At 40.7% G+C, this 20,676-nt stretch overlaps 1 protein-coding gene and 1 long non-coding RNA gene across 5 annotated transcripts in view; one reads left to right on the top strand and one right to left on the bottom strand.

The window, feature by feature from the left end:
- Nucleotides 1-17,750, top strand: part of nup214 (nucleoporin 214) — a 49,012-nt gene extending 31,262 nt beyond the window's left edge. For 2 of the 4 annotated variants that reach the window (XM_084046156.1, XM_084046153.1), the window contains exons 30-36: nt 1,433-1,500; nt 2,101-2,287; nt 6,239-6,394; nt 8,896-9,067; nt 12,052-12,266; nt 14,744-14,777; nt 17,374-17,750. In XM_084046156.1, coding sequence (XP_083902282.1) covers nt 1,433-1,500; nt 2,101-2,287; nt 6,239-6,394; nt 8,896-9,067; nt 12,052-12,266; nt 14,744-14,777; nt 17,374-17,416 — 875 coding nt within the window. In that variant the 3' untranslated portion in view covers nt 17,417-17,750. The remainder of the gene's footprint in view (nt 1-1,432; nt 1,501-2,100; nt 2,288-6,238; nt 6,395-8,895; nt 9,068-12,051; nt 12,267-14,743; nt 14,778-17,373) is intronic. The other 2 variants (XM_084046155.1, XM_084046154.1) reach the window with 2 other exon arrangements.
- Nucleotides 17,613-18,861, bottom strand: LOC311037087. The gene is made up of 2 exons (XR_014599922.1): nt 18,816-18,861; nt 17,613-18,741 (listed from the first exon to the last, which is right to left on the bottom strand). It is a non-coding gene; the product is annotated as an uncharacterized lncRNA (long non-coding RNA).
- Nucleotides 18,862-20,676: the final 1,815 nt, after the last annotated feature.

Below are 20,676 nucleotides of genomic sequence, written 5' to 3'. Positions count from 1 at the left end.
AATGTTGATGCATCATCAGCATTTAACTTTTGCAAGACTAGATAGATGTCATTGCTAAGGCAAAGAGTGAAACGCAAGCACCACCATCTCCAACAGCACTGTGGTATTTACAGTAGTGTCGGGTCAGAGGTGGGTGTCTGTGACAGACCAACAGCTGCATGACCCATCAGTGTTGGCCGTAAGTAAGCTTGCCTTGGTGGGTTGTGTGGACCCAATGTGAGGCTATTTATATTTGTACATTTTATTCATATTTATTCTCACTTTTTTTGCAAATGGAGTGTTGTCTACGGAAGTACAGATATTGAATCTGCCACGAAAATAGCTGGAATTTAAAGTAGATGCCTACTAGAGAGTGTTGGACGTTGTTTCAGAGCCATTTTTAGCCCCTTGGTAAAAAGAAAAAAAGGTGGTATGGTGGTGTTGATGGGGATAGATTTATCTGTTAGATTTTGGGTGTGGTGGCAGTCTCCAAGAGAACAGAATAGAAACCAGTTAGTTCTGCATTCCCACAGCTTTACTGAATTCTCATCTTCACACGCATACTATTTTATAGCACCCTGGTAGGGTGAGCGACAGGCAGGGTGGCAGCTGATCTCAGTGTATCAACTCAGACATTAGTCACAGTCACAACCTGTCCATACCTGTCCATATTGATGATAGTTTCTGTGGACATTGCATTGCAGACACACCAAAATCAACAACAGCTGTTTAACTTTAAACAGCCCTGAAATTCTCACAAAGCCTGGATGATATGTGGCCTTTGCCACCGAGTTATTTTAGTCTAATCCATATCTGGGTTTTAATATGGAAAGCTTTTTGTCACGGGACATACATACAGTACACGTATGTACCAGTGATGCGTTGCATTTTTATCTGGGCCAATGGCTGATGGTACATGTGCGTGCCTTTTCAGTTGTTGGACTGGAATTAGACCACGGGCCCAAGAGTTCAAAATTCTTAATCCCTATCCGAGTGTCAGATTTAGATTCTGGGTAGTTAAAAAAAACAGGATTTTTAATCACTTTGTCAAATGATCTGTAATCATAGAATTACCTTAACGAACATTATGTCAATAATTGTTTGATTAATCAAATAATGCATTTAACACCCCGATTCCAAATCTGATCCACTAGGTTTTTCACTATTCATGCACTACACCATTGTGCAACGAATTGTACAAGAACGCTCAAGTGGTTAATTGATTTGTTGTTATTCGATTAATTGAATCGCTAAGAAAATAGTCGATAGTCGCAGCCCTATATAACCTCCATAGAATTATCACTGCAGCGCGCACGGTACAAACAATTTGAATTTCATAGCAGTCACCCTTCTTTGAATGCATCCACATCTGTGTTCACAGTCTGTGATTTGTGTGTTGTAGACTTTGTCGCATATACATCTTGACCCTTTTCCTTGTTTTTTTTCTTCACAGCTTTTGGCACCTCCAATACTCCATCTGGGTTCGGCCAACAACCTGGAGGTGGGAGTGTCTTTGGACAGGTATTATTTATTGATTGCTCAATTTACACGTTTAAAACGGCTTTTACATTCTCCCACATGGTACTGGACTCTCTCCCATTCTTAACCCATTGAATTCGGGAGCGCATGTCTGCCATTTTAGATTTCTTTGGCTATTCAAAAATAGCCATAGAAAAAAAAAAATGACACACGTGCTGCGTTCCCGGTCTTAATGGGTTAAACACATGAACCCTATTTTGTCCCTATTTTGTGAATGCCGTTATGGGCAAAATTCGTACACGATGTACACCTGTCGTGCGCAGCGAAAATAGCCAATCTACAAGCTCACAACGCTTCACTGCGCACCGCGTTTTGAGCTCGTAGAACTATTTTCATCGTATGACGTGTTAGCCATACGTGGCTTTTAATTTTTGCGCCATGTCACTGGGTTCAGCTTGTATTCCATTCTTTTTTTTGGTAAATGTATTTTTGGGGCTTTTCTGCCTTTTATTTATAGTACACAGTGGAGATTGACAGGAGACAGGGAGTGACACGCAGCAAAGTTCAAGCCTATATGTGGTATGCGCCTGGACCGCTAGGCCAGCGGGCGCCCCTGTATTCTTAAACAAAGTTTTTTCTCTCCAGCAGCAGCAGCAGCCATCATCAGGAGGCAGTCTATTCGGTTCAAGCACAGCCAATGCAGCAGTTCCTGGTGCTGGTGGGTTTTTCAGTGGCCTGGGAGGCAAACCCAGTGAAGATGCAGCTAACAAGAACCCCTTTGGTGCCCCCGCCGCCCCCCCTGGGGCATTTGGACAGCCGGGTCAGCCTGGTAGGTGTACATTATAACTGGAACTGTCATCTTTACAATACTAACTGAAACCGTCATCTCTATAACTGAGATTTAATTAATACTGCCTAGCAAAACATGCCTCATTGCAGCTCACACTCTCTAATCACCATAGTTGAACAAGTTGCTTTCAAAAGAGGCAGAATATTGTGAAACTCAGAAGGGAAATCAACAGAGGCTATTGTTGTTAGCCAATGGTGTTGGAGACTAGTTCCTTGTTGCTGAAAGCTCATGTGAATGTTCAATGCTTACTTACTAATCATTAATTACTTATTAATTAAATCCGTGGCCACGTTTCAGTGGTATTCCCCCTTGCCCTAGGGCTAGGCAAACGTATCAAACCTATTCCTTCATGATAATGTGTGTTTTCATGTACGTTTGTAAATCCAAGTGATATACAGTATCAGATAATCTTATCTTTTTTCTCCTCTGAAAATACTGGCCTATAAAGATTTTCGCCCCCAGCTGTAATCTAAGTGGAATTGTATATTGTGTATACCACACTAAATTCCTAACAGGGATTTAGTAGCCATGCGGCTGCATTGGCTCAGGAGGTAGAGTGGCCATCTGGGAAACAGAATGTTCGATCCCTGGCTTCTAATGGCTTCATCTCAAAAGTGTCCTTGAGCAAGACATTCAACCGCTTAACTGGTCCCGATAAGCAGGTTGGTGTCTTGCATGGTGGCCTCTGCCGTCGATGTGTGAATATAACGCATATTATGAAGCACTCTGGATAAGGGCTCTACAAAAACGAAGACCATGCACCATTCACCATATCTGTCATAATCAAAACATGTTCACTATTATTATTGCCATTTAATCTCCGGTCTCATCCTTATGCGCATTTTCCCAAATAGTTGACGATTATTCGAAGCTCAATTATTTATTTGGCAGCCCAAATTGCTTTACACACATCATCTCTGCGTACATTTTTAACTAACTCTGGATAAGACCTGTGCACACCAAAGGGCTGTCATTCAAATTGGAAAGTAAAAGTACATTCATCAAGATTAAGCTTTTATGGGCTTCAGTACACGTTTTCCTACATTAGAATAATGTGACCCATTAGTAGCCATATTCATTTGATTTGAAAGACTGTCATGTTACAACTTGACATTTCAGAGGTAGAATAATTCAGTATTTGCCTTCAAGCGATGCTAAAAACCAAATTACATTGAAGGATCATGTTAAGGCATCCGCTCTAAACACTGGTTAAACATATCCTGCATCAGCCATTATGACTATCGGTAAGGCTGACCCTGCTGGCTTGAAATGGCCCACTCAGCATTTCAGAAACTGCAATTTATTGATATAAACTGCATGCTGTACAGGCTAGCCAGGAACAAAAGTCAATAATGTACAACACACATTGCACGATCAACCCTTTTTACATGTGACGTCATGTACATCATGGATAACCAAATAAATATCCTTTTCCAGTACATACAATGCAGCAAGTGCTGATTTCCTCTACTGTGTTACATCGTTAGCCTCATAGCATAATTGCCTAAGTCATATTTTTAAGGTTTTCAGAAAAGAAATAAAAAATCACTATCTGCCTAAGTCATCTAGTTGACTTAGGCAATGTCATTTTTATCTGCCTTTATTTATTTCTGCCTAACTCTACTCTCCTATAACACTGCTGATTCACCCTGCCTTATTGCCTACAGTATGTCCTCAGGCAGAAATGGTAACAAGCATTCTGATAGTAAAAAAGTTGATTTTGGAAGCATTCTGATATGCTGAAGACATGGGCAATAAGGCACAATGAAGCAGCAGTTTTAGGAGAGTAAAGTAAAATGTCAATTTGACCAAAGAATTACTTGGGCAATTATGCTATGAGGCTAATTATTATGTGTCTTTTTCAGTTTGATTAATTTGATCACTATAGGATTAATAAGCATTTATTTTAACACATTTGCAGATTGACTCGAGAATATCAATTTGGCTTAGAGTTTGATAGTCAGCAAAGTATATATCCCTCAAAATACATTATAGAAAATGGGAATCGTTTTAGCATTGGTCTTTGAATAGCCTATGTGAGGCCTATTTCAAAGGGATTATGACGGGATCATTTCCCCTGCATACCTGAGACTTTAGTCCACACTTGGCCAGAGGAAGTAAGAATTTGGCACCATGCCCTAAATTGCCAAACTATTTGTAACTATACTGGTTTGTACCGTCTAGTTAATTGACGTCCATTGTCAATCATTCTCTCTAAATAACGCCATGGACTGAGTTAAACACGCGCACAGACACACGTTCATACTGTATGTTGGTGTTAATCGATCGCAGGCTCGAACCAATCTCTCTCTCTTTCTGATGAACTGTAAAACATAGTCAAACATGGTGCTGTGGTCAGATATGTGTGGTCTACATGAGTGTCACACCAGGACGTGCCACGCTATGTCGGCTGATCAAATCGAGAATATTGGCGGCCTTCAAACCTACGTCGCACCGCTGCTAAACAGTAACCTGTTTCTAGTGAGGCAGAAAGGTCTGCATATCTGTGACAGCTCAAGTAGATGGAGCACAATGGGGTGATCCATCCATGTACAGGATCGGGCTTGAATTAATGGGTGATACAGATCATCCTATTATTTTAGGCACATTGTCAAGTGTGAATTATTATAATGGTCTCAGTCAACCTCACTTGATATACTGTAGGCTCGTAAGAGTTTGACAGCTTAATTCTTTTCACAGCATGTATTAATGAACACCTTCCTTTTATCATATTGCACAGTATGTCACGTATCTATTATACTAAATCGTCAAAATAATTCAAATTTACATTTGATTTAATTAAGCTTATTTCTCACCATTCAACTAACTTGACCATTAGACGGATCGTTTTCATCCACTGATGATTGATTAGAACATTTTAAACGATTGTTAAAGCAAATGTGCACCTAGAAAGTATGTATTTGACCTAGGAGTTATATCTAAAGTAAGGGGGACCTTTTCATCTGGAGAAAGATGCTCAAGGATCAGCATAATACACGTCCAAATGTTTATGACTCGCTGTAAATATCAAGAGGAATAGAGCCATAACATGGCTGATCAATGTGTGACCAATTTCACTGCACATGATTCTGCCACTGACTATCACTCTAACACAATTTTGCACATGTGCTGTGAAGATGAAATAAGGCAAAAACGATGTAATTTACGTGTACAGTATAGCTGCAAAAACTTACCATCATAAAGTGAACATTCCCATTCCCACCATGTTCCAGGATAAAGATTAGCTGAACAGAGATAAAGACTTGCTTGGAGGAAAGTACAGTAACGGAATATCTTTGCATGATCAGAATTTTTATACGTCAAACAATGTCTGACTGTGAGGGGCCTTAGGTGAAGAGCAGTGTGATTTGCAATATCCTCAGTGCTCTCCAGACTGCATTAGAGGCTGCTCAGAATCTGCCACATCTTCACTTTCAACCTGGTGCGGGGACATAGCAGACAATGTTAATGAGCCCTTTGAAGTAAAGGTTTCTTAGAATTTGCATAGATTGTTCGAGGTATGATATTGAGTCATCGCCGGACCAACTCGGGAGTCCATCTTCCAAGACCATTACGGAGAACAAATTAACCCTTTAAGACCGGGAACGCATCTGTGTGTCATTTTTTAAGTATTCTTTGGCTATTCAAAAATAGCAGATATACAAGTTCATAGCGCGGCATGACATTTGTAGAATCCCCAGAATCAAAGATTTGAGTTACAAATGTTCGCTCTAAAAAGACCCACGATTTTCCACGTTTAGTTCCAAAAAATAGTGCCGCTATGAGCTTGTATATCTGCTATTTTTGAATAGCCTAAAGAAATCTAAAAAAATGACAGAGATGCGTTCCCTGGGTTTGAATGGGTTTAGATCCTTCAACATCCCATTCTTAAAAATGTCCTAATTTTTACCTCACACTCTTCTCCTCTAGGTGCCCCAGGCCTGTTCGGAGACCAGAGTGCTGCTAAGGGCTTTGGGTTTGGACAGACCTCCTTTGGCGAGCAGAAGCCCAGTGGAACCTTCACCACAGGAGCAGGGAGCGTAGCGTCGCAGGGCTTTGGCTCCTTCTCCACGCCCACCAAACCAAGTACAAATACTCCCCCCTACTTCAATGCATTCCCTCTTCAGTGGTGGATATACAGCCTTTCATCTGTCCATAGATATACAAGTGTAGACCCAGTCATAAGCGTCTTACTGTACCTCTTGTTGCTAGTTAAATATGATTGTATTTCTAAAGAAATTTGTTTTCAGTTTAACATGGAAATTAGGGGTCAACTTATCAAGGTTGACTTTAACCTGTAGCCCATTAGGTCATTAGAAAACAGTGATATGACAGGATAGAGGAGAATGAAGGCTGTTGCCGACAGAGCAACGACCAGGTCGCCACAGGGAATAATTGCCTGGTATTGGCAGAGCACACATAGCACACGTCTCTGTGGAATCAAGTCTTTGTGCTAACTAAGCTGTCGCTCTACAGCTGCTAGTTTTGAGAACCTGAGGCCAGTAAATACTGGTTCCGACGAGAACTGTGCCTAACATGTGTTAGCTAATTAGGTAATTGTGTTGTAAGGGAAGGGATCTCCCGTGGATAGACTATAGGACTAGGTAATGAAACGAGTCTCAAAACAAATATAGCCCCGTTGAAACCAACCACTCGGTCTACTTGGCAGCAGATGAAACGTTTCACATGTATTCAGGACCAGTGGTGGAAAGTACATGTACTCAAGTGCTGTACTTGAGTACACTTTAGTCCTATTTTATACCTAGGCTATTTGAAAATATCCGATCTACAAGCTCACAACGCGTCGCATCGCAAAAACTGTTAGGATTTAGATTTTTTTAAAGAATCGCCTCAGGTAGAGACATGTTTCTTTGGCTTCACACACAGTGGATGAATAAGTACTACTGGTAAAAAAAAGAAAAAAGACTGTTGCCAAAAGTTGCCACTCGGCACACTATTGCTCCACCACTGGTCCAGGGAATGTAATCCTGTTACATTAGCTCAATCAATTATTCACTGGGGCATGCCTAGTAGCTAGGCTGTAATTTCAGCATGCCCTTCTACACTACTATTCCTCCCTTTGAGGCTTTGTGTGGATGGCTACCAATCGATTACTGTCATGGAGCTGTAATACTTTGTGAGGCTGGTATGTTGTTCCTTGTCCAAAGGCCACTACAGTACATGTACTACATAGGTGACACAATGTTTTTTGTTTTGTTTATTATGCCCTTGCTGTTTTCTGAAAAAAGTATTTTTCTATGTCAGTGGTGCTCAAACTTTTTCATGTCTAGGACCCCCAAAATTATATGTATTTGGCCGCGGACCCCCATCTCAAAATGTGTTGTTCCAGGGACCCCCCAGAAGCAAAGATTTGAGTTAAAAATGTTCGCTTTAAAAGAATATATATACAGGTACTTCTCAAAAAATTAGCATATTGTGATAAAGTTCATTCTTTTCCATAATGTAATGATAAAAATTAAACTTTCATATATTTTAGATTCATTGCACACCAACTGAAATATTTCAGGTCTTTTATTGTTTTAATACTGATGATTTTGGCATACAGCTCATGAAAACCCAAGATTCCTATATCAAAAAATTAGCATATCATGAAAAGGTACTCTAAACGAGCTATTAACCTAATCATCTGAATCAACGAATTAACTCTAACACCTGCAAAAGATTCCTAAGGCTTTTAAAAACTCCCAGCCTGGTTCATTACTCAAAACCGCAATCATGGGTAAGACTGCCGACCTGACTGCTGTCCAGAAGGCCATCATTGACACCCTCAAGCAAGAGGGTAAGACACAGAAAGAAATTTCTGAACGAATAGGCTGTTCCCAGAGTGCTGTATCAAGGCACCTCAGTGGGAAGTCTGTGGGAAGGAAAAAGTGTGGCAGAAAACGCTGCACAACGAGAAGAGGTGACCGGACCCTGAGGAAGATTGTGGAGAAGGGCCGATTCCAGACCTTGGGGGACCTGCGGAAGCAGTGGACTGAGTCTGGAGTAGAAACATCCAGAGCCACCGTGCACAGGCGTGTGCAGGAAATGGGCTACAGGTGCCGCATTCCCCAGGTCAAGCCACTTTTGAACCAGAAACAGCGGCAGAAGCGCCTGACCTGGGATACAGAGAAGCAGCACTGGACTGTTGCTCAGTGGTCCAAAGTACTTTTTTCGGATGAAAGCAAATTTTGCATGTCATTCGGAAATCAAGGTGCCAGAGTCTGGAGGAAGACTGGGGAGAAGGAAATGCCAAAATGCCTGAAGTCCAGTGTCAAGTACCCACAGTCAGTGATGGTCTGGGGTGCCATGTCAGGCAATTTTTGGAAATTAAATCTGCCCGCCCCCATATTTCCCATACTCCTATTTTTATTTGTTTCGTCTTAATCTTTCATTATAATCGCTTATTGTTTACATCTGGTTGTCTATCCATTTATGCCAATACTGAAATCTCTGACGTCTGGGCTTGAATAGAATGTGCATGACATGTTTACAAAAGGGCCCATTCTGTGCATTTCATGATGAAATAAGAAATAACCGATGCAATTGTTTTTAACCGAGCACTGTTCTATTCTCTCTCTCTCCAGGTGGTTTTGGCAGTGCCCCAGTATTTGGCACCGCCACAGGCTTCGGGGCCCAGCCAGCGTTTGGGGGTGCGGCCGCGTTCGGTTCGCCCCCCTCCTTCAGCAACCCCATGGGCTCCCCGGCCAACAAGGTGTTTGGAGAAGGCACAGCAGCCGCTAACATGGGAGGATTTGGGTAAGAAAACGATAATCTGGAATCTACCACATGTATGAACCCTGGTTCAGCAGGCGGCATACTGTACTCGCAGCCTAAAATGAAGGAGTTCTACAGCGCTAGATTATTCCACTTAACCCATTAAGACCGGCAACGCATCTGTGTCACCACTTTATCCATATTTTATACTTTAGCTATTCAAGAATCTTGAACATTTGTGCAAATATTTAAATAATATATTTTATTTTATTTTTTAAAGGCCACATTTGTTAACTCAATTTTTTCCTTCTGGGGGTCCCTGGAACAAAATATTTTGAGATGGGGGGGTGTCTGCGGTCAAATACATATAATTTTGGGGGTCCTTGATGAAAAAGTTTGAGAACCACTGATATAGAAACATGTGTTTTCAAAAAGCTGTTAGGATTTGGAAGATATTTGTAGAATCCCCAGAAGCAAAGATTTGAGTTACAAATGTTTGCCTTAAAAAAAATAAGATTTTCACTAATTCTCACGCATTTTTCAAAAATATCATATCTACAAGCTCGTAGCGCGGCACTCGCGCTATAAGCTTGTATATCTGCCATTTTGAATAGCCAAAGAAATCTAAAAATGACACAGATCCTTTCCCGGTCTAAATGGGTTAAATAATCCCACTCTTGGGGTCATGGTGCCTGCAGATTAAGCTGGTCTGCTCTGTCCTTTCTCTCTTTGTTGGGGGTCTTGTATCGGGCATGACTCCTATCGAAAGGATTATCGCTTAATCTCCCAATGCTCCATCCTCTACTACAGTACCATGGTGTACACATCGCCAGCTTCTGCCTCACACACAGCCATGTTCACATTCAGGGAGATGGAGAAGGAAATTACCTTCCATAGTAGAAGCCTTTCGCTCTCTTCCTTTCCCTTCTTTGAGTCTTTTCTTTCTTGCATTCTTCTGTTTAATCCAGAGAGGTAGTCAGCCCAGCGGCTTGTGTGTTTTTCACTACACCCAGCTAAACATGTTGTATTCACCTCAGACCATCCTCTAACGCATCGGTTCTCAAAGTGGGGTATTTCAACCATTATTGTATACTTTGGCTATTCAAAAATAGCAGATCTACAAGCTCATAGCGCGGCACCGAGTGCCGTGCCATGAGCTTATAGATCTGCTATTTTTTTTTTATCATGAGAATTTGCTCAAATCTTTGAATATGTATATATTTTTAAAGCCAACATTTTTACATCTTTGCTTCTGGGGGGGTCCCTGGAACAAAATATTTTGAGATGGGGTCCACGGCCAAATATATATAATTTTGACATGAAAAAGTTTGAGAACCATTGCTCTAACATATTTGATATAGTTTTTTCCATTATTTTGTTCCATTTTTTGTTATTAGTTTGTTTATAGACACTGTTCAGTCTTCATATGTTTCTTCATATTTGAAAGCCTGCCAACTCTTATAGTTGTATAGAGAAAATGTAACAGATTCTTCCATAGTGGTGCTTAAAAGAGAATTAAATTGAGCATTTCAAAGACCATGGATTTCATTAATTTAATCACATTTCTTCACGTTGGTATAGACCCCTTAACAGACGACGTCACACTGATAAGAACCAGTATGCGTGCAACCAGTATGCTCTCAATGAAACCCATTCTGTCAGGTCTCGCTAGGACGCGCGTCACTAGCCAACACACAAGAGGGGGTTGGGGTGTGCTGAAACCAGCGCACCCCGAAACAACAGGTTGGGAATTGATTGCGTGAAACAATCACCTGTGCGTCCAGTCTCAATGTTAGTAAACAAATAATTGGTCTATTCAGTGCTCAACTGAACGAAGGAATTAATTGCCTCGATTTCCCTGCCCATATGTAGAGGGTAAGGAAAGGTCAGAAAACCCGAAACCCCCCCCAAAAATATTACTTTTTTCCCCCATTTTTTTCCATGGAACTCAAGGCTCGGCCCGGCCCGACTAATTGCCATACATTTTCGTCCCAGGCCCGAACATGTCTGTTAGGGTCGGGTTTGGGCAGACATTTAGAACTCTATTGTAGTTTGTTTATAGACACTGTTCAGTCTTCATATGTTTCTTCATATTTGAAAGCCTGCCAACTCTTATAGTTGTATAGAGAAAATGTAACAGATTCTTCCATAGTGGTGCTTAAAAGAGAAGTAAATTGAGCATTTCAAAGACCATGGATTTCATTAATTTAATCACATTTCTTCACGTTGGTATTCAGTGCTCAACTGAACGAAGGAATTAATTGCCTCGATTTCCCTGCCCATATATAGAGGGTAAGGAAAGGTCAGAAAACCCGAAACCCCCCCCAAAAATATTACTTTTTTCCCCCATTTTTTCCCATGGAACCCAAGGCTCGGCACGGCCCGACTAATTGCCATACATTTTCGTCCCAGGCCCGAACATGTCGGTTAGGGTCGGGTTTGGGCAGACATTTAGAACTCTATTGTGATTGAGTGTGGGAGATTCAGGGTGCTTTCACATACTGTAATGTCCCCTTTGTATCATTATGTGAAAGCACCCTCAGTCTGCGTGCTGGCAGCAGCACTCAAGGACAGTTGTCCAGCATCCTCTATCAATTTTTTCATTTTATCATAGAAGTGGCTCGAGTTGGAGCAAGTTATATAAAACATACAGTTCAATAACTGTGTAAGCAGGCTTGCAGATATTCAACCTCCACTGCGTTTAGAATCCAGGGAGGAGAATTTTTGAACTGAGGATGTGAATTGTTTGGAGAAGAGGATTTGTCATTCAGCATTCTTTCTGTGTTTGGAGCTGACGGTTCCAAAGATCCAAGGGTTCTTTATTGTTTTATTGAGTCCTTTGTTCGGCTTCCTTCACACCACTTGGATAAAAAAAAAAAAGAGAGAGACTAAGCTACTCTCTGGTGGGTACTTGCCTACCTGGCACGCCTAAAAACAGTTGAATGAAACCGTTACAATGCCATATCATGGATTAATGGGCAATATTACAACCAATATCACATCTTTATATCTTCTTGATTCCTCAGCTTCGCCTCGCCCCAAAGTGCCCCCCCATCCTTTGGCGCTCTAGCCACTCAGAGCGCTCCATCATTCGGTGGCCTAGCCCAGCAGGGTGGAGGCTTTGGACAGCAGCAACAGCAGCAACAGCAGCAGCAACAGCTACAGCAGCAGCAGCAGCAGCAACAACAGCAGCAGCCCAGCACCTTCGGCGGGTTTGGACAGCCGCAGCCCCAAGTAGGAGGTAACCCTTGATTCATTTACTCTTGGTTGCTCGCCGCTGCACAACCCCCGACAAAAATAGCAGATCTACAAGCTCACAACGCGGTGCAGGGCGACGCGTTGTGATCTTGTAGATCGGCTTTTTTTTTGCTTTTTTTTTGACACTGGGTCCCTGACCACTGGTATAGTATATTGACATTATCCCTTTTGCTTTACCTTTTAGATTACCATCCTTTCATCTTAAGATTATTACAAAAGCCAAATGTTCTCCCATTTCTATCTTTATTGGAAACAAATGACAATTTTAAAATTGGCTGGTAATTGTAGGTCTGCAGTATTTTGGCCCTTATTTTAACAGTTATGGAATAGAGCAAATAACTATTGTCTTAAAGCCCCTCCAGATTGCCTTTATCTCTCGGCAAAGGTATGTCAGACTTGTTTCATCGAAATTACAAATTATTGCTCATTGTTCAAATAATTCATTTAAAACCTTATCTCAGACTTGCATAGGTCTTAGACAAAACATTTGTAAAAGTTAATTGGGGTTATACTCAGATAAGCACACAGTTTCCAATGAACATTGACGGGAAAGAATGCACGAGGGCTGTGTTAAAACAATCAGACTTAAATGGTAACTACATTTGAACCCACAGTAGACAGACAGAGCACGAAACTATTGACCACAACTATTTTAGTGACCCCCATGACCTTTCCTCTAGCGTCGACCTCAGGCCAAAATATCTTAAACCATTAAAACCGGGAAAGCATCTGTCATTTCAGATTTTAAACTGTTATACTTTGGCTATTCCAAAATAGCAGATGTACAAGCTCATAAAGTGGGCGCTATGAGCTTGTAGATCTGCTGTGTTTGAAAAAATTGTGCAAATCTTTGAATATATATATTTTTAAAGCTAACATTTTTAACTGAAATCTTTGCTTCCGGGGGTCCCTGGAACAAAAATATTTTGTGACGGGTTCGGCGGCTAAATCATTTTTTTTCCTGGTTGAAAACGCCACGCCACAATGCTTCCAAATGCCCCAAAACGCTTCCAAACTTCCAAGTTAAAAAATATTTCAGCTCTCAGCAAGCAGCTAAAAAACGGCACACGTGAACGCGCGAGTGCAAAATAGACACTGAGCACCTTGTCACGCTGCTGGAGTTTTTCCAAAAATGCGGCGTTTCCATTGTAAACAATTCAAAACATAATATAAGCTGTGCTCAGGAAGAAGGAAAACAATGTCTTCACGGACATTTTAGTCCTTTAGTCTTGGAAAACTATCAAAAGGCAAATAAATGAGGGACATAACCATCTACGCCAATAGGTTTAACAGTTTATAATGACACCATGTCATTTTGTCACGCTCTGCAAAGCCAAGATTATGGGTGATGGTGCAGTTATTCACTGTCTTGTAGCGTAGGTATCTTTATGCTGAAATATGAGCTATCAGGAATGAAATTCGGAAACTTACAAACCAATTTCACACTGATGTTTTTGATACCCACCAGCTAGGGCCATGAATACATTGATGGTTTAATAGCGAATGGTAACCAAATTGCTCACATTTGTTGTGTAATTTGTAAAAGATGGTGGAATCCCAATGCTGTGGTCCTGATGACCCGTCATTGTGCATTCTCGTATTGATGCGATGCTGCGGGCCATGGCATGCAAGTCCATTGTGCAAACGTGCACATGTGCGCATGTGTGGCCCAGATTTGTTGAATACGTGAAGGTTGTCTTCTGTAAAGGCCCATTCTGTATAACTCGTTCATTCTCTCTCCCCCGTCTCTTCTCAAATCTGTTATTCATGAAATCCTGTCATTGCTGGCAGGCCGAAATCTATCATCAGTGTTACTTATGTGGTTGAAATTTTAAATGGTCTAATTTAGCCCTCATCCGTCATCCATTAGCCCTTTAAGACCGTGAACGCATCTGTGCGTCATTTTAAGATTTCTTTGGCTATTCAAAAATAGCAGATATGCAAGCTCATATGAACAATGAGGCAAATCTTGAGGCAAATCTTGGAATATATATATTTTAAAGCGAACATTTGTAAAATATTTAGCTCAAGAGAACCCCCAGAAGCAAAGATTCGAGTCTCAAATGTCTGCTTAAAAATATAAAAATTCTAATATTTGCGCACATTTTCACGATTTTTCAAAAATTGCAGATCTATAAGCTCATAGCGCGGCACTCGGTGCCGCGCTATGAGCTTGTATATCTGCTATTTTTTTCAATAGCCAAAGCTATCTTAAAATGACACCGATGCGTTCCAGGTCTTAATGGATTAATCATTACTTACCCCCTTGTTCTCATTCTGTCTCTCATAGTAGCCCACAATGGTCCACTGTGAGAGAATTAGGAATTAGGATGGCCATTGTCATTCATTCTTGTCGCACGTGCAGTCAGTGTGTTGAATTCAAAGCACTGGCTAATTCAATTAGCCAATCAAACGGAGACAATTGTTGGAGCTAAGTTTCTCTTTGCTTGTTTGTTTTAGCTTTCTCTGGAAACGCGTTTGGGTCCACAAATCAGTAAGTATGTTTTGCAACTTTGTGTGTGCACGTGCATGTGATTTTGTGTGCATTTTAAGGATATCCAACGCAACACACAAGTTCCTCTCTAGCTGTAGTACTTTAAATTCTATATATATATAATATACACCCTCCTTAAATATGAATATACACCTCTTCTTCGACTTTTTTTTTACTAACGACTTCACCCATTTTCAACCCATCTTCATATAATTGGTCTAGTGAGGACCAATTATATGAGGATAGGTTGAAAATGGGTGAAGTCGTCCTTGAGCAGAGCCTTCCAGGGGTCTATATTGTGCCCACGCATGCTCTCCTGCTACATCTTCACAGAAAAAAAGCAAATCTACAAGCTTGTAGATTGTTTGTTTTTGCCTATTATGACATGGCCGGCAGAATCGGGACGATGAGGTTTTAAATGGTTAACTAGGAATATACATACACCTCTCCTTTAACTCTTGAGTATTCACTTCTTCTTCCCACCAAAATGCCTCAGCCTTCTGCAGGCTTAACCCATTAAGACCTGGAACTTTGGCTATTCAAAAATAGCAGATATACAAGCTCATAGCGCGGCACCGAGTGCCGCGCTATGAGCTTGTAGATCTGCTATTTTTGAAAAATCTTAAACGTTTTTTTTTTTTTAATTTTGCAAAAAACTGTTTGGATTTAGAAAACATTTCTAAGAACCGCCTCAGGTCTTAAAGGGTTAATGCCACTGTGTCCCTCTCCCCCTTGCTCCTGTAGTTGCTCTTTGCCTTCCATTGCTTTCTCCCTGGCCTTAACTGTCTCCGTCTCCCCTATGTGTCCTCTTCTCTTCCTTTGGCTGCCATGTGTCACATGGCAGCCCGGTGTGCCTCCCGGGGTGCGATGCAAGTGGAATGCAATCTGAAGTGTTCAGGAAAGTGCAGAGACATGGCAAAAGTCCTATCAGAGACATTCACATGCCGTTTAGATAAGACCCTCTCTGACTCTCTGTCTTCCTCGCTTCTCTCTCTCTCGCTCTGTTGGTGAAGGTTCCATTCACAGCCATAATAACACCGAGCAGTCTTCTGTGTTGCCTCTGAAACGCAGCCAAACCTTGCACGGAACGGTTAACCCATTCAGTCTGGGAACGCATCTGTGTCATTTTAGGTTTTAGCTCTATAACCGTTATTTTTATACTTTGGCTATTAAAAAAATAGCAGATATACAAGCTCATACGAGCTTGTAGATCTGCTATTTTGGAATGGGGATCAGCGGGCCAAAAACATATAATTTTGGGGGTCCTTGACAAGAAAAACTTATAATATAAAACAATCGTTTTTCAGAAAAATTGAGACATTTGACAGTTACAAATGTTCGCTTTAAAACATAAATATTCAAAGATTTGCTGATTTATTTATTTTTTGAAAATAGAAGATCTACAAGCTCGTAGCCGCGCTATGAGTTTGTAGATCTGCTATTTTTTAATAGCCAAAGAAATCTTAAAATGACACAGATGCGTTCCCGGATTGACTGGGTTATATAACCCTAGTGATGCTGTCACTGGGATACAGTCGGAATAAACTACAGCAACCCTAAAGCCGGAGTTACATTTAGTTGCAAGCGGGTGTTGCGCACCAGAATTGGCAGATCTACAAGCTCACAACAGGGCAACTAAGTATAAATCAAGTCTTGTTATTTCCTGATTATTTTTTTTTTGCATTGACCGTGTGACCTTGTCCTAGTTTGTTGTGTTCCCGGCAAAACAGACATCTTCATCATCTTGTCACGGCCGCTACAGAGCGTATGGGGTTTTCTAGACAGGTGTTGACCCCCGTACAATGCATCATGGGAATTGTAGGAACACAGAGAATGTGCCAAAATAGACGATAGGAGAATGTTCTGTCAATATGGGGGTGTCTCTACGACAGTGGTTCTCAAACCTTTTCAAGGACCGCCATAACTCTGAGAGTGTAGTATTGGTTCCATTTGTACACTCAGAGTTACGGACCTGTCAGGGTCCATTTAGAACCCCCCCCCCCCCCACCCCAATGAACCCTGAGGGTCCCTGGACCCCACTTTAATGACATACCTAAAGCTTTTTGAAGAATGAATAAATTGTGCATTTGAGTTCAATAAACATTCACGTGAATCACATGACAATGCTGGATGCATTTTGCACCTCCAGTCCATTGTCGCCAGCATCTCGTTCCACAACTCTGGCAGACAGGCGTGTCTTTCCAAGTTGTAGCCCAACACTCCAAAAGATTATAATTGAATCCGTTAAGTTGAGTCTGAAACATAACATAAAATATAGAAAACTTGAAAGGGTCTGGAAACTTTATGTATACACTGTTACAATACATCGCGTTGTGAGCTTGTAGATTGGCTTTTTTCAGCTAACAGATTTGGTAATGAAGGAAAAAGGGGGGGGGGGCAAGTGCAAACCTCTGGGGGACCCCCGGTCAATGAAGTGTATATAGGGTTTAAATAGTGTTAAATATGTTGTTCTTATTCATAGAGAATAGGCTAATCGTTCATTGTTATACCTCCATCTCACTTCAATGTCATCCCCCTTTGTTCTGTAAAACCTTACTTACAGTTTGTGGCTTGTATTTTTTTGTTTTTCTTCCAGATCATCGTCTCAGTCCTTCAGTTCTGGTGGTTGGAGGAGCTAGTTTTTTACAAACCCTCTGGTCAAGGTCAAGTCCAGTGCTACATTGTTGAATGGGCTCTTAAAACAAAGTTCACACACATTTGTCACAATGCACAGTGCTTCCTTGCAGTGTGGTGTTGCTGTTTTCTTTTAAATTGTCTTACATTTGAAACCTTACTAGCCTATTATTTTAATACATGTTAACTCATAGTATTGCAATTTGTTTTTCAGTAATTAAAATGAGTAGACCAAACTCTGTCAATCTATTGGTCTAGTATAAGTTCAGGAAATTGTAATGCAAGCTTGAAATCTCTAATGTTTTCCGATCTAAGTGTTCAAATAAATATTGTAATTATAACTGGCATTGTACTTTTCTCTTAGATGTTTTATGAATCTTGCCTGTTTTATAATACTTAGGATTTCAACCACCATATGATGGACTAGTTGCTTTGGAAGACTGGATGTGTGCATATAATCAGTTACATTTTGTTCATCTTAATGTATGGAAGCTTTTGTTTTAACAATGTATTTGCAAACCTGCCTGCAAACCCTTATAGCAGATGCTTGGTGGTACATGTTGCCATTTCTAGTGTTAGACTAGCCTTTTGTTGCTTAAGCCTGAGTTAAAGCCAATGTACAGAACGGTGCGTAACGACTCTGGTACAGAAGCTGTGCACTTAAAGAGCGTTAGATGTTTTCATCTAATTCTAACGTTTAAAAGGAAGATCGGGAAAAGACACATTGTCCAGAGAAATTATACACATTTATATTGCTTTTGAAAAACAAGGTTGATTAAGAGAGACATCTGGGTGTCTTTTGTCACTGTATATTACACAGTACACCTTGTGAAATGCCCAAGGAGTGGGGACCTATATTATATATTATTAATATCACATGCTGTCTATACTTGTTCTGTGTCCCTGCGTTTCATCTTGTCAGCTTTGTTTTTGTGTGTCGAATTGCATTCACTTGTGTGAGGTCACAAACACACACACATCCTCAGATCGTCATGCCCAGCTTAGACCCGGTGTATTGGGATCTGACACAAAAACAGCTTTTGTACTGGAGCAGTATTACATTGGCCTTGAACACTTGGTTGTGGGTCTCACATAACTACATAGAAATCTGTCTGCGATTGTATTTCTAACATTAATGTTAAGGAAAAAAGTGTGCTTGTCGTAATATCGAATGATTTGGGAAAGCAAATGAGAGATGCCAAAGCTACATTGTTACTGGTGCATTTTGAGAAAGATGTTAGTGATTGTTTTGCATACATGCATATTACAAATGCTTTTTTGAGTAAAAACATTCAGTTGTTTTGCATAACTGTATGATTGAGGAATAAAGCTCATGTAAAATTCAAAATCAATGTATGACTTAATAAATGTCAAAGTTGGTTTAAGTTTGAAGATGTTTCAGACAAGTCATAATGGCTTGCTTCTAAGGGCATACAGTATGTAATAAAGCCACCCCAGCAAATGTGCTGTATTCATTCAGTGGGATATTCTTTTTTAGTAGCGCACCGTGATTATGGAAATTGCCACATTATTCTGGCCTGTTCACGGAATAGTAGTTGATGGCAAAGTGTTACAATTAGTAAACTTATCTGAATTCAAGTTATTGCGGGGGGGGGGGGGGGGTTATTACGGTTACGAAGAATACGGTTATTCTTCAACCGTAAAGAATAGATTATTTAAAGTAGTTTTCAAATTAGTAATATGTTAACGTGAAACACTGCAACCTTTTCCAATAGCCAAGATTACTTGGCGATACTTCCGCCCGCCAGTCTGTCAATCAGGCTTGTCCATTGAGTAGCTCCAACGTAAGTAAGATCCATTTCCTACTATACCAGTGCTTCTCAAAGTGGGGTTCAGGGTTCCTTGAGAGGGTTCCAAATGGACCCTTACAGGTCTGTAATCCTGAAAATGTACTGAGTTTGTAAACTAATTTATTTTTCAAAAGATTTTCCGGATTTCATAAATCTTAAAAGAAAATAAATTCCAAAAGTGAAGTGATTATAGCAGAACTACGTCGCGACGAGTTGTGAGCTTGTAGATCGGCTAGCACTAGTTTGGGTCCCAGGGAGACATCAAATTTCTCTCTCTGAGTTATAGGGGTCCCTGTATTTGTTTTCTTTTTTGAGATCCACTGTACTAAACTTTTACATTTATATTATTATCCAGGCATACATTTACAATACTAGCTCTAGTACTGTACTATACACATCTTGCGTCTCTGACCTGAGTAAAACATGTTTTAAATAGATAGGAAGGTTCTCCATATAGAAATCCTGTGGACCATGGTCAGTCTGGATTCCACTGGAAGCCAATTAAGCTCTTTCCTACAGTATATGAGATCTCTGGCCCAGACCTAGTATGACCCTAATTAGTTATATTCTGTGCCGACTGCAACTTGACTTTGAAAAGCCTTGGTTGACTTGCTTTCTGTTGCAATAAGTACAGTACATGATTTCACTTCAGTGTAACTGACTATTCTTCACGGCTGCCGGCTGTGCGGCACATGGCAGATGTCAAAAGTGTTGTCACTTTCTATAAGGCAGTTTCCCAAACAGTGGGTCGGGAACCATGTTTGGGTTGCGGACCCATCTTTATGGGTCACAAATAAATATTGCTTTTTTCGTTAAATAATTTATACTGTTTTCAAAAGTTTTTTTAAGCAAAAAATGAAAAAAAAAAAACATTTTCAGAAATGAAAAGTAATTAAAATCTTTAAAAAAAAGAAATTCTATTAGTAAAAAGGATAGTGGAAAATAGCAGAACTTTGTCGCATCCCAACACGTTGTGAGCTTGTAGATTGGCTAATTTCACTATTTTGGGTCCCAGGGAGACACTCTCGGGACTCGGGTCTTGAGATAAAAAGTTTGTGAACCACTGCTATAAGGGGTGGTGGTGGTAGCCATATGAAAATAATTGAATTTGATGCCAAAATAATGTGATTATAATATGTGGCCTGGTCCAGTTGGCTGTGTCTTGATAGCTGGATTTAGCTCCCTGACCTATGTGACCTCTAGTGTCTGTATGCTATCCTGGGTACACACACATTCCTCAACTGCATTCATGGCTATATTTACACACACACACACACACACACACACACACACACACACACACACACACACACACACACACACACACACACACCTGTCTGTGTGTAATCACTGCTCTCTACAGTGCAACTGTAACTCTGGCAGTAGGCGTTACTATTAATACCGGCGTGGTGCTAATGTTACACTTGCAATAGCTCTCTGCCATCCTTTGTGAT

Source organism: Gymnoscopelus microlampas (assembly GCF_963454915.1).
Source record: "Gymnoscopelus microlampas genome assembly, chromosome: 21".
In the NCBI taxonomy this organism is placed as follows: Eukaryota; Metazoa; Chordata; class Actinopteri; order Myctophiformes; family Myctophidae; genus Gymnoscopelus; species Gymnoscopelus microlampas.
Note: the sequence above shows the minus strand (reverse complement) of the source record. Positions and strands in the feature narration are given on the sequence as shown.